The 15,094-nt window shown below is 33.0% G+C and overlaps 1 protein-coding gene across 2 annotated transcripts; it reads right to left on the bottom strand.

Moving 5' to 3' along the window:
- Positions 1-3,789: 3,789 nt before the first annotated feature.
- On the bottom strand, positions 3,790-9,539 carry AG (K-box region and MADS-box transcription factor family protein). Of its 2 annotated transcripts, XM_079043353.1 has the most exons (9): positions 9,401-9,539; positions 8,852-9,086; positions 5,677-5,758; positions 5,481-5,542; positions 5,281-5,392; positions 5,155-5,196; positions 4,347-4,388; positions 4,089-4,261; positions 3,790-3,981 (listed from the first exon to the last, which is right to left on the bottom strand). In XM_079043353.1, exons 2-9 carry the CDS (start codon positions 9,076-9,078, stop codon positions 3,978-3,980), a joined length of 744 nt encoding a protein of 247 aa, XP_078899479.1. In that variant the 5' UTR covers positions 9,079-9,086; positions 9,401-9,539; the 3' UTR covers positions 3,790-3,977. The 2 variants fall into 2 exon arrangements, with proteins under 2 accessions (XP_078899479.1, XP_078899480.1); XM_079043354.1 differs by lacking the exon at positions 3,790-3,981 and having other exon boundaries at positions 4,085-4,261; positions 5,281-5,380.
- Positions 9,540-15,094: the final 5,555 nt, after the last annotated feature.

Genomic DNA, 15,094 nt, shown 5'->3' on the forward strand with positions numbered 1-15,094 from the left:
GTCCAATCTAAGGCGCCAAACAAACACATTGATCTTATGGGGAACAACTTTGCACCAAGGCGTAGGGGTGGTATTACAAGACAAATAAACAGCATCAATAGCTCTTCATAGAAAGCAAACAGTGAAAATACCATTGTTTTCAAGACTCCATCTCCAGTTGTTTGACTGGCTATCCCAACTTAGAAATGAATCAGTGGGTAAGTCATAGATCAGGAGCTCCTTGTCAAGAGAACCAATCACACCCCCACATGGTGTTTTTTCGGTAGGCTAGGATGACAGACCCAAACCCCCACCTGTCCCGTACAAAGCCTTTATCACTTCACTCTAAAGCCCTTCCGTGCCCACCACCACTTGAAAAAGCAGTGAAAGATTTATAGCATGAAGACTGCCAATGTTGAGTCCCCCATTTTTAAGTGTGTTTAAAGTGTTACTCCAAGTTACCCACGAAATTTTTTTAACACTATCTCCACTTACCCATAAAAAACTTCTTCTGATACTTTCAAGCTTACGCAACACCACCATTGGAGCTTTGTAAAAGGAGAAGAGGTAGGAGCCTAAAGAACCAAGCACTAATTTACAAAGATTCAACCTCCCCCTATCGAGAGTGACCGAGCTTTCCATCTTGAAAGTCTACAGGAGAATTAATCGATCAATGCACGCCAAGGTGCATTCTTATTCATGTGTGCCCCGATTGGCATACCCAGATACATGAATGGAATCCCCCCCCCCCCACCCCATCACAACTGATATGATTCACCATCACATCAATCTCCCTTTGAGTTACTCCGATGCCAAAGATTTTACATTTCCTCAAGTTTATTTTCAGCCCCGACGCCATGTGGAAACATGAAAGGATGCACATCAAATTTTCAAAATTTTTGTGACTCCAATCGCCTAGGAAGATTGAGTGATCAACATATTGAAAGGTACTGATGACAGGGGCGTTTCGAGGCAACTGGATGCCGGACAAAATGTCATTCTGAAGAGCTTCCGACATGGCAACGCGTAGCCCTTCCGATGCGATGATGAACAGGAAGGGGGAGAGCGGGTCTCCCTGTCTAATGCCTCTTTCCATCTGAAATTTGTTGGTCGGGACACCGTTGATCAAAACCGAAACTTTATTTGAGGATATAATCACATGTGTCCAGGCTCTCCAATTATCACCGAAACCCATTTGATTCATGATGTCATCAACATACAACCAGTTGATAGAATCAAACGCCTTTTCGATGTCTAAGTTGAACATCATTGTACGCTTTTTGGTCCTTTTTGCCTTTGCAATCAGTTCGTTAATAATTAAAGGACCATCAGTAATATGCGTGCCCCTTATGACAGCGGTCTGCTCTCTACCAATAATTTTACCAATCACAGATTTTAGTCTTTCCGCCATCGTTTTGGATATAATCTTGGTAATGCAGCCAATGAGATTGATAGGACGGAAATCTGACAGGCAGAGCGGGTTGTGAATTTTGGGGACTAGAGTGATGAACTAACGGTTGCATCTGCCTTTTAGCACCTTATGAGCTCCAAAAAACTGAACCGCCTCAATAATATCAGGTCCACTAAATTCTAGAATTTCTGCAAAAAACCAAAATTATACCCATTCGGTCCGGGTGCTTTATCACTGGCACACTTCCAGACAGCAGACCTGACTTTAGCCCCCATGAACGAAATATTCAGGATGATTCTGTCAAGATCATCTAAGCAGTTGAAAGGACGACTCCGAATAACAAGCCGGACAGGAACCAACTCTTTGAATTTGCACTTGAAATAATTAAAACACTCGAGTTTAACCCGATATGGATTAGACTCCCACACATCCCCAAAAAAATTGTTTTATATATATAAAAAAATTATTTGTAAACATGCTCTATGTTATTGTACCTCCATCTAAAGAGATTGTATCATGTTTTGTAATGTCCAGGATAGGATAACTTCATAAAATTTAAATTGACAATGTTTATACCCCATATCAAAATATCTGGCTCCGCCACTGGTTAGGCCCAATTATACGGTTTCTTTTTAGATTAGCGTTGATGTAGCCCTTGAAGAAAGCAGAGTTTTCATCTTCTTCAAGGGTCCATCGACACCTTACTTTTTGTTGTAAATCTTTGATTCCCACCTCTTCAATCCGTTGTAACTTGGTCGTATGCTCACATCTCTCCCGTATCAGATCATTATCAAGCCCCATGAGTTCACCGATAGAGTGAATTTGGACTATTCTATTTTTTATCGAGTGTGACTCTTCCATGTTCTTTTTAGTCTTCTCCCGCTTCCAAGTTTTAATGTCTTCTCTAAGCTTTCTTAGTTGTCTAGCTAATTTTTCATTCTTAGAAAAAATCTTAAGACAACTTCTATCTTTGATCCAACTATTTTTGACCATCTTCGCAAAGTCATCTTCAGTCCACTAGGAGTTAAAGATGCGGAATGCGTGAGGGGGGGGGGGGGGGCAGCATAATCAGGACCCATGGACTGCAAAAGAACAGGGCAGTGATCCGAGTGAAGACGTGGTAGAGTGATGGTAAACGCGTTAGGCCAATAATTAGAGCAATTGGAAGACAACAAGAAACGATCAAGACGTCTAAATTTGGCACCGGTCGGTTTCATCCAAGTGAAACTCTGTCCACCCAAGTTTAAATCTCCTAATCCAACATTATAGATAAAGTTATTAAAATTTTGTGCCCCTGTCTTCAAAATTCAGAACTGCGCCTCTCTTCCGGAAAACCTCACCTCATTGAAGTCTCCGCATATAATCAATAACTGGCCCCTGTCACTGTTGATCTTATCTTCAATCAAATTCCATAGATCAAACTTATAATGAATATCCTGTGGGGCGTAGATGTTAATCACACCCATGTTTCGTTTATCATGCCTCCAAGATCCTGTAACAATAACATAACAATTCATCAACAATTTCTTCTGAAATAGAAGTAAACCCTTTTTGGCTCTCATATCCGGGCCCTGCTAACTCAAGCTCACAACTTATATACAAGATTTCAAAAGGGCTTACAAGTGATCAATGACAAAGAAGAGATCCAAGACCTTGCCATCTGGGTTTGTCATTACTTTCAAGCTTTTGAATTGTGAGCTCGAGTTCACAAATCACTTGTGTAACATCTACAAAATTGGAATTTTATATGTTAATTTTAGTTTCGGAATGAAGAAGAAAGGGAAAAAGACAGAATGGTTGCAGTGGTTACCACGGATTAACCCTTTTCGATCAAGGGGGAAGACCTTTAACAGATAAACTAGAGGTGGTTTAGAAGAATCAAGTAATTGATTGAGATGGTAAACTGATATAAAACGCACGCAAAAACAATAGGCAACAAGATAAAAGCCATGTTTTTAACCGGCGATCTTATGAAGACGACCAAAAACCTCATCTCAAAGGATTCCTACAATTTACGATTTTGAATAGGTAAGGGTATTAGGGTCTAGATAAGGGTATTATTGTATATTTTATTATTTCCTCAACTTTAATAATTTTCAATTATAAAAAATGATTATTAAATAATAAAATTTGTTTAAAAATAGATTTGGACAAATCCGATATTTTAAAACATTAGGAAGGGTAATATGATATTTAAAATTTAAATCGGATAAATACGATATTTAAACGTTTAATAAGGATATATATTAAATTCTCTCATAAAATTGAGCCTTGTAGAGCTGCCTATTTTTTCTGTGACCGTAAGACTAGTACTATATCACTAGATTACATAGATAACACACCAATTCTAAAACTATGACTCAACAATACGTATAGAGCAAAGATGATGGGTAAAACGATGAACAAACAAGTTGTTTCAGATAATAGACATTGTTCACACTTACAGCAAGTAATTAATTAAAGTAACGAGATAATTAAATGTCAAACTATAGATACTTAAAAACGTTGCAATTAATAACCACAAAACCATATTAATCACGACGAAGGTGTTATAGCAAATAGAAATTAACCACAACTCCTTCGATCATTACCTGCAATAATATCATTTAATTAATTCATGAGTCGAAATTAGATATAGATACAATATCCTTTTAGAGCAAGGAATTTTCTTTCTGCTGTTTAATTAATTTGTTCTTACACTAACTGGAGAGGTGTTTGATCTTGGCAAGAGTAATTGTTATTGGGTTGAAGTTCATTGACTTGAAGGTAGTTTCTTCCATCGAATGGCTGATGAGGTGATACTAAATCGTAATCAGAACTTCCAGGCATCAAGCTCATGTGTTGCTGTTGTGCTCTTTCATTTTCAGCGATCTAAAAAATGAATATTAATGAAATCGATCGTATATATATAAAAAGATAATCAATGAAATCGATCGTATTTAAAAGAAAGAGAGACCTTTGCTCGAAGGAATTGGTTACTATTATGCAACTCATTTTCCTGCGATTAAGAGTGATAATCGAACATTAATTACTACTAATATTAACCCTAGATGAGCCCTAGAAACTAGGACTTTCGATTAGGGGTACGAATTATAATAATAAAAAAGTTTGTACTTACAATAATATATGTTTTTTTATTTTTTTTATTTACACTTGATAATAACAAAAGATAAGCAAAATGGGTTACATCTAGTTTATAAAATGCCAATTCCGAATTGTGAAATTATTTTTAGAATAGTATTACCACAAAAAACCTTAAACAAATAAAATGATACGAGAAAAAAAAGGATATGAATACATCCATATATTGAAACTTGTTCATATCTTGCAAAACATTTGAATTTTACTAAATTTCATTTTTGAAGGTTTTTAGTGGTCAGAAAGCAATTTTGAATGATTATCACCACAATAAACGTTAATACAACAGCATATATCACGAATACAATGATATATTATAAAATATACATTTATATATTGTGAGATATATATATATATATATATATATATATATATATATATATATATTAAAAAAATACAAAAATTCATATATGATTTTTCTTCGAAACCTTGATGTTTTGTTTTGTTTTTATTTTTATTTATTTTTTTGATGGAAACAATCTCGCAATTACTAATGGGCCATTGTGAAATTAGTGGTACAAAAAATGGTCAGTTCGTAAAATAACTCCACCATTTTGACCATTTTTATGCTCATCCTTACAAGATATTACTTAAATATTACTAACTCCAAGATTCACATTGCTTACTCGTTTTTGCATATACTCGATTTCAGAAAATAGAAGTTCGTTCTGCATTTTTTTGTGGGAAAAACACATGTTAGATTCCTATAATTAATAAACCACAAATTTTAATAAATGATTTAACTCAAATACCTTTTTTGATCTGATCCTGCTAATGCCTTTCTCTAACTTGCTTTCAAGATTCTTGAGGTCTTTTGCTGGCATGTTTCCCAGCGATTCACCCATGATGTTCCTGTAAAATTGCCTTTTAAACAAAAGGTTATGGCATTAATTAATTAATTAATATCAATGTGATATGTATACTAAGCGCACTCACAATCATTAAAAGTTACCTGTTTTGATTCTGAAGATTTGCTATTTGCTGACGCAGTTTTGCAGCTTCTTGTTGGTAAAACTAAGATAAAACCATTTTGTAACAAATAAAATTAGATTAATACATACATAACCCTCAACACTGGGTTTTTTCAAACTAGTTTGTTTAATTATTCAAAGTGATACATAACATTGGGTATTAAAGGTTATTATTACCTGAGCATTGGCTTCGGCTACAGATCCACTGCTTGGTGGGTCTAGGCATGCTTTTTTGTACCTATCAATGGTTCCTTTTACACTGCAATAACAACAAAACAAAGATTATAATAGATTTCAGCAACAACATAACATTTTCCAAAAATATATACTAAGGATTCTTGTTACCTTTAGATTTAAACTATCACACCTAAAATAATATATTAATTAATAGTAATCAAATTATGTACACAAATTGCTGATAATTTAGAACTTGGTTATTATTACAATAGTTAACACCACACAAAGTTTGTATATGTGCAACAAACACATAAACTATAAAACTTTTCTAATCTTTATAGTACTAAAAATGTTTCATTAATTAATATTGATGCTTGAGCTGCATAAACTAATTATGAAATGTCCCTAGATATGTCTACTCTCAAAAAATAAAATCAGAAAAACACCAAAAATCTTAGGTTTAAATAACGCAAAATTTAGAATAAATATTGTAATAATTTAAAGCTTTTAATTGTCTTCTATATATAGAAATGAATTCTTCACATTTTCAATAATTATATATAATGTATCGTATTTTTGTGCCAACCTATGTGTCTATATGTTCACTCAAATCAAACCCTCATCAATCATCATGATATAAACCGACTGTGCACTTTTCAAGCAGTGTGTGAACGTAACAAGGAGTTTTCATTTCCATGTCTATTAAAAAACTAGGTAAAATTATATTAGAATATTAACTATAGACTTCAAGTAATCAAAGTGTCAATAATAAGAAAACTATAAACATGTAGGAAAAGAAATCATAAAATGCGTTAATATTGTATCATACATATGTTTTTACTAACTCAAAGGATAGCTTAAGCCACCTAAATAACTACTGTGCTTTGCTCAAAGGATAGATTCAGGCACCAAAACATACAGCAAAATTACTGCACACATAAACTTCTCAATCAGTAGTCAACTGTTGAATCTAAAGGTATTTCACCTCACAGCCAATTCACTGAGTAAATGGTATTTATGATTTCAAGAAAACCATAAAATCAACTCAAGTGAATAAAATCCCACTTTTCTCGGAAATCTTAAGGATTCTATTTATATCCCTTATCTGTATGCATATTACCTTAATATTCCCGAAGACACTGATTGGCTGTCTCCGCCACGTTGTCACTGATCCATTCTTTATGATTGGTGAGACAATCCAACGGATAGATCTTTACCACGTGTCGGAGGCCCATTATACCCCTGGGTAATTCCTTTAACTCTCACCCTTTTACCCACCTTGGGTAGATCCAAAATTATGGTTTTCTCTTTCTCTCTGTAAACTCTGAGTAATCAGAGCCGTCCATTTCATGGCAGCATCTATTGATGCCCATTTTCCTCTCTCCCCATGCATATCATTCTCTCCCATTCGTTCTCTTCAATATGTACCTTTTCTCTCTCTCTCTCACTCTCTCTCTCTCTATATATATATATATATATATATATATACCGTTTTTATGTTAGTCTATCCTTAGGTTGCTGTTTCAGTTTCAGCAGTTTGATAAACTTTGGGAAAGTCTTTGCTGCGCATTACCAAAGGGAAAGGTTCAGTTTGTGTGTTTCCATTTCACAATTGAAGAAATGTGAACTGTTTTTAGAAATTAACGTAAAAAGAAATCATGATTAATGACAAAAACAAAAGGTGCAAGAGCTTGCTTATTATGTCAGAAGTCAAGAAACTGAAAATGAAATCTGGGTTGTGACGTTGCCAAAGATTTCTTTCTTGTTGAGACAAATCTTACCCATACACCTAATATTTATTTATTTTTCTTAGATTTGGATGTGGGTATTTGATTAAAGGCAAAACAATAATTATCACAAAAACATTTTGTTCTGAAAAAAAAATGTAAACGATTTTAAAAAAATGCCAGGTGAAACCCTAAGTTTTAAAATAATAGAATAAAAGGACACTTTTATTAATCAAGATATTGTTTTTTAAACAATATCCTTTTGTCTTGATCTTAAACTTCCTAACCCTAATTTATTACTAAACCCTAGTTTTAAACTAAATCAATTAAAGACTATTAATGGCCAGATCTGGTATTTTTATATTATCCGTCGAGTTTGGTAAAGGAAAGAAACTACTCATGAAAGTTATATATCCTTATAAAAACCATAATTTAGTTTATGTTGACAACTATTTTTACAAAATGGACAGAATTAGGGTTACTTCAAGCAGAAGTTTGAATGGAAAATTAATGACTTGAAGGGAATAGTATGAAAACTTGGTAAAGCCCTAATTTAGTTATGAGGAAAATCTTTCGGTGACACAGGAAAGATGAAACTTTTTTTGTTTATTTTGTGAACTGTAAACTGATTTGAAAACCTAATAAAGCTTTTTGGTTTTCTTTGACAAGCCTTGATGACATCTCTTTTCTGAGAGTCCTTTCATCTTGCTTTGGTGATGTTTAACTGACATATGTTTATTAAGGAAGTGTCAAAAAGATGGAACTCTTAACAAATAGGAACTTGACAACGTCTTTGTAGGCTCCCTAGCTATCACTTGTGTGTGTATCTTTGTGTGCAAAGTGTGTTTGTGTGTGTGTGTGTGTGTGTGTGTGAGAGAGAGAGAGAGAGAGAGAGAGAGAGAGAGAGAGAGAGAGAGAGAGAGAGAGGTTAAACAGCAATGGAGAAAGGGTAGATGGGAAGCTGATCTCAGTGTTCTGCAATACACTTCCTAAATCTTTGCTTATTTGCTCACAACATATCCAAGACTTGCTATAACAACAGATCTTTTAGGTACCAAAATATGAAACAAATATCGGATCATAAAGAAGAAAACTAACAATAGAAAAAAAAAAGTAAAATTATTAAAAAACAATAAGCTCATTGAGGTAAAGAAACAAAGCAGAAAAAGAGAAAGACAAGTGAATCTTTGTTCAGCAGCAAAAATAAACTCAAAAATCTCACAAACACCTTATCATTGTGTTCGGGTTCTTAAATCTTCAACACAAGTCTTTCACAAATACGCCAACATTCATTCATGTACTTACACACCCAACCCAGAAGGCATCAAGAAATCCAAACTAATCTCCATCATGAACCAATTTTTTGGTAGAAAAAGATGAAGATTCAGAAACCTTTTCTTGAATTAAAGATTTCGTTAAAAATAGATGCAAAATTCAAGAAAGTTCACCTGTTATTTGCATACTCATAAAGTCGACCTCGACTAGAGAAGACAATAAGAGCAACTTCAGCATCACAAAGAACAGATAACTCATAAGCCTTCTTGAGCAAACCGTTGCGACGCTTGCAAAAGGTAACCTGGCGATTGGTTGTGTTTTCGATCCGTTTGATTTCGATCTTTCCTCTCCCCAATTTTCTTTGTGGAGACATCTCCCCTGAATCATTTGGAAACGACATAGATGCACCTGAAATCAATCTCAAACTCATAAGAAAATAATCCAAAATTTATAAACAACACAAACTCCATTACTACTACAAAATGAACAGTATCATAAAACCCAAAAAAGTTGAAAAAATTTAGCTGATTTTTTGCCCAAACAACGTCCTTGATATCAAGGATTTCCATGATCTATTTCTTTTTTGGGTTTTTCGAAACCAACCATACAGTAAAAACTATAACTGATTTGCAGAAGAATTTTGGCATCAATCTTCTTGAGATTTACGGATGAATGGATATATGATATGAATAATTGAAGAGAGAAACTAATCAAGTCCCAACCTTTTTGATCTCTCTCTGCTTTTTGAGGGTCTCCCACAAATCTGAACAGGAAAGATGCAAAAAATGGAATGGGGAGGTGGGATGGTTGATGAGTATTTATAAAGTAGACAACGACTCTTTTGTCTATTAACTTAACAAACTCTCGTAACCTTAATCACATATCGTAATACCGAATATTTGAATTAATTGATTGTGTGTGTATTCAAAATTTGTAGTAATAAAAGTATATAAGTATATATTCCTATACATTATGACCTCGCTTCATCACCCTTCAAATTCCTAGTGATAGAAAAAAAAAAAAAAAAAAAAAAAATATATATATATATATATATATATATATATATATATATATATATAGAAAAATTCAATAGAGAACCATAATTATTAGTTTTTCAAAGAACCAAATCTTTTTTCAATTTCTAGAGCTTATTCTTTATCGAAAAAAATTTAAAAATATCTAAATTTATATATTAACATTGTGAATGTGAAAAATATTTTTCGGATTCACCGTGTGAATCCGGATTCACATTGTGAATTTTCAATGATTCACATTGTGAATTTGACGTAAAAAAAATAATAAAAAAAATAAAAAAAATTCGAATTTGATATCATTGGAAAAAGGATAAAAAGTTATGAATTTTCTGTATTTTTAGTTTTTTTTTTGATAAAAAATAAGTTCTAAAAGTTGAAAAAAAGATTGGTTTCTTGGTTCCTTGGTTAATTATGGTTCTCTATTGAACCTCACCCTATATATATATATATATATATATATATATATATATATATATATATATATATATATATATATATATATATATATATATATATATATATATATATATATATACATATATATATATATATATATATATATATATATATATATATATATATATATATATATATATATATATAGAGAGAGAGAGAGAGAGAGAGAGAGACCTTAATTTGATACAAAAAATGGCTCCGGTAGGTATATGAAATTTGGACAAAGTTGGAGAAATGCGTTTTTTAGTATTAGATATATAACACGAGAACAGTTGGAGTCAGTAGAAGAAACTATCGAATTAGGTTTAGAATGGCGTTTGACTTATGTAGTCATACACATCTATTAATTTTCCAACAAAAAATAAATAAATAAATAAGACCTAGAATATTTCACAATTTAAAAATAAAGGTTTATTTTTTTTTCTAACTTTATTAAAAATCTTTGTTACCTTTTAGCTATATTTAGTCAACTTGTATTAAGTTACTGAAACATATGTATATATAAACTTTGGACGTCCTCTATCAATCGGTCCAAAAATTAATTTGAAAAAAAAAATTCATAATGTAATTTCTAGACAAAAGAATTCAATATGCACTACAACACTACAAAAAATATGTCATGGTATACAAGAAGTGTCACTAAAAACCCTAAAAATGTCATCGTTTCATAGAGAATGAGCAGCACACATAATAAGTGTCACTAGAAACGCTCCCACTAAAAACTTTTAGTGACACTCAGTGCTTTTGCCGCTGTAGTTTTTTAGGCTTTTAGCAGTGACACTTTTTTATTTGCCAAAATAGAAGAAAAGCTTTTTGTAACACATTTTTGTGCCGTTGAATGCTCATTTTGAATAAAGAATTCCTGCTACTTTAAGCTACATGTTTTAAGATTTTAGTGGCACTTTTTTATTTGCCATAATACAAAAAATTATTTTGTGGCACATTTGCACCGATAAATACTCATTAGATTCTATAATTTATACTATTTATATCTACATAATTTTTATCTATAATATAAAGTAAATATATATATTTATATAGCAAAACCTAGAAAATAATAAAAGTTTCATTCCATCGACGAAACAAAAATCATTTTTCTTAATTCCAGTGGAATAAATCATTTCATTCATTTCACAATTCTATTATAACAAACAAACACTACATACACAGAAAATAAAATGTTTTTCCAACCTGGCAAACTGCTAGATATTCAATAATCATTTATTTGACTTTCTAAGCCATAATGGTCATCATGTATCTTTGAAACTTTTAAGTCCAATTCAACTTCTTCACTTGTTGTCTACCATCACAAATCAGCAAGAAGCGCAAGGTAAACACATGAGTTATTATACCCTGGTTGTTGAGTTTGCATTTTTTTCAATCTCCTGATAAAAACATTTTACATAAATGTTAAAAAAAATCTCATCAAAAAAACCAAGATACATTTATTTGTCAAGAGTTTGAAGAAAGTAAGACATAATTATAATAATCATAAAATAAGAATAGTAAATTTCATGTTTGGTCTCTGTGGAATTTTAATTTTTTCAATTTTGGTCCTTGCCTGAGGTTTTTATAAAGATTTTGGTCCTTGGTCCAAGTAAAACGACTATTTTTGGAACCATGATTGCAAAAACTACCTATAATTGATTGAAAACCAAAAATAAGCATTTTGATTTGAAGAAGAATGACCAAAATCGTTACAAGAACCATAAATAAGGACCAAAACCGTTACAATAACCACAAATAAGGACCAAAACCGTTACAAGAATTAGCAATACTTAGGAACCTAAAATATAATTTATCCTCCACCTCTAGTGTTAATATAAACGCACCTTAAATCAGCTCAATCCTTCAAGAATAACTATGTATGTAATCCTAACACTTGGTTTCTCAACTCCTTCTAGTAGATGCAATGCATGAACAACTACACCCCTAACATTCAAACATAATGACAGATTTTTTTTAATCATAAATTACCCATAAATGACTATATTTGATAGAATATACTTTGTATGCTAGTTGAGTTATTGTTGACTTTCCCCATCAACCTTGTGATAATCTGATAAATCTTGTTGATTCTTGGATTTCTATCACCCAAATCAGCCCCTACACTCAACAGTGTCAATGCCACTTTTTAGAACATTACTAGGGTGCTTTGAGTTCCCAAACAAATGTCCATGTCTATTCGATAGCATTCTTGACATCATTCGAATCGAATCATCCAAACTCCATAATCCAACAAAGCATGCCCAAAGCTTGGCAATGTCATATTTAGTTTCAAAAAAACCTGTTCCTACACAAATAAGATAACCAAATTACCAAAACACACTTATACTTGTCCAGCCACCAAAAACTCATCTTAAGTTGAAATTTTCCACAAGTAATGAAATCAACACTATTTACCTCTTGAGTACATTAGGTTTTGCAAGCCCCTGCTAAACTTTCTTAGTTTAGGTTAAATGATTAGAGATTGAAGGACACTTGATAGCTAAGGATTCCTCCATAGGTAACCTAGCTTTCCACTCATACAAGATTCATAAATCATTCAATTCAGAAGAGTATAATATGATTAATGAATATTTTTGAAAGAAAATTTTCAAAAAATATATACTCGCAAATTCATAAGAGCAGTCGTTAGGTGCATATGCATCTCTAAAATATATAACTGAAACAGTTTCATCATCCCTGCAAGTTATTGAATGCATCAATGTATGATAGAAACTCTTACCCGTATTCTTTTTGAGAGAATCCTATATTCTAGTTTTGTAATTATAATCGACTAAATCGACTAATTATTTGAAGAGTAGGGAAATTAATTTCGATGACGGATGAAATCTTACATCATGATAGAATTGATGGGTTTTAGGTAAAACAAATAAACTAGAAACAATTCCTAAGTTCACATGCAACCTACTTTGGATCTATGTTTTAACTATTGAACATACAACTTTGAATTGCAAAACAAGAACCCTAGAGGAGAGAGGCTAATTTCGAAATTAACAAACTAGGGTTTAGGGTTTACATACCTTTCAATTGTTATAGAAAACAATTGATATTCCCTTGATCTTGATCTTGATCTTCTTGGAAGCTTTAGCACCACAAGTGTAATGCCTCTAATGGAGTCACACCCAAACTAGCAAGAAGGAAAGTAGAAGAGAGAGAGAGGAGAGGGAGTATGCAAAATCTCGGCCTTAGGGTTTCTTCAAAAGAAAGAGTCACCAAAAACATGAACCAGGAGGCTCCTTATATAGCTGAGGGATCTAGGGTTTAAGGGAAACCCTAGTTATCCTTTGCTTAGGGCCTAAGCAAACCCAAGGGCCTTATCCAAGCCCCTATGGACGAAATTATTAGGGTTTCCCCTAAAGATTTCGTCCACCCTCTTCCAAGGGGTTTCTAGAGCCTTCCACTCAACTATTAGATAATTGCAAACTAGTCCCTGCACCTTATAATTAATTCTTTTAACCCCAAAATCAATTCTGATTAATTTCTGGCTAACAATTAATTAAACATAATGATTTCTAATTAATATATTAATCCATTAACATATTAATAAATCATTTATATATATATATATATATATATATATATATATTAATTTATTAACCTTATAAATTAATATCTCTCCTTTCATAATTTCCTTGTCCAGTTGCTAGGTTGAGGGCAACCCAAAAGGACTGTGCTGCTATCAATTCAAGTACATACCAATTATAGTTAAGGGCTTAGACACCTAATCCAACAGTCTCCCACTTGGATAAGTCTGTAACTATAATTGCTAGTATGCCTTCTAAATTTGACCAACAAATTGTAGCTTCCAAAAAGCTGCTGCCGAACTCTGACCCAGTCAGTTACGTGTCCTAAGATAAGTGATCATATAACCCTTCGTTCTGCTTGATATCCCCAGACAAAAGACATGGAATGTAATCAATCTGTTTGTCCAGAATCTATGTTTCCCGATTCCTGATTTGTGATGATGTAGGACTTCTAATCGAACACATCAATCTAGTCCTGGCTGGGCCCAGCACATAAGTCAACACCAAATCATCGAGGGGCCCACAGATATCGCTTTTCCTGTTAGGGCAAAAGGAACGAATAAACGTTGACTCATATGCTTGTATCTTTTACTCATCAAATTATGCATGACAATACGTTTTATAACACCAAGTTACTGATGCGTTTTCGTATCACCAATGCACAACCGACTTGTAAATTACAACTCATATATCTTCGTTTCAAGATTATAAGATATTATCGTCTCAGTATTACTCGTGATGAATTCCATGAAGTAATACTCTGAGCGAGGGTTTATCCAATACTCAAATCTCAATTTCTGAGTACTCATGAACGTTGCAGCAATTCTATTGCCATGTCTATCCTTAGACAATCTGAAATCCAATTCATGACAGTCTTAATTCACTACTTACTTCCAAGAGTACGAGCGACTGTGGAGTTTGAATAATCTCATTATTCAGGAAGTAAAACATGCAAAAATGAAACACAATAATAAACAATTGACAAAAGGTAGTAGCCAAACTTATAAATAATACTTTATTATTTAATCACCAAAAGTCAATTACATTTACTTTGTTACAAGTTTCAAAAACTAATCTAACTACTAAAACTAATATCATCTTTCAGTCCTATGCTCCGAGCATGCTGAATATGCTTAGCCCTACTCAGACCCTTTGTGAGAGGATCTGCTGGGTTATCTTCAGATGACACCCTCTTTACTATAAGATGGCCTTCTTCTACTCTATGTCTGATGAAATGGTACTTTCTGTCGATATGTCTGGTCTTACCATGATCTCTCGGTTCCTTTGTCAAGGCAACCGCTCCTTCATTATCGCAGAACAGTTCCATAGGCTCCTGGATGGTTGGAACAACTCCGAGATCTCCGATGAAGTTCCTCAACCAAGCTGCTTCTTTCGA

Source organism: Lactuca virosa, chromosome 4 (assembly GCF_052849685.1).
Source record: "Lactuca virosa cultivar CGN04683 chromosome 4, Lactuca_virosa_CGN04683_v6, whole genome shotgun sequence".
Lineage (NCBI taxonomy): Eukaryota > Viridiplantae > Streptophyta > Magnoliopsida > Asterales > Asteraceae > Lactuca > Lactuca virosa.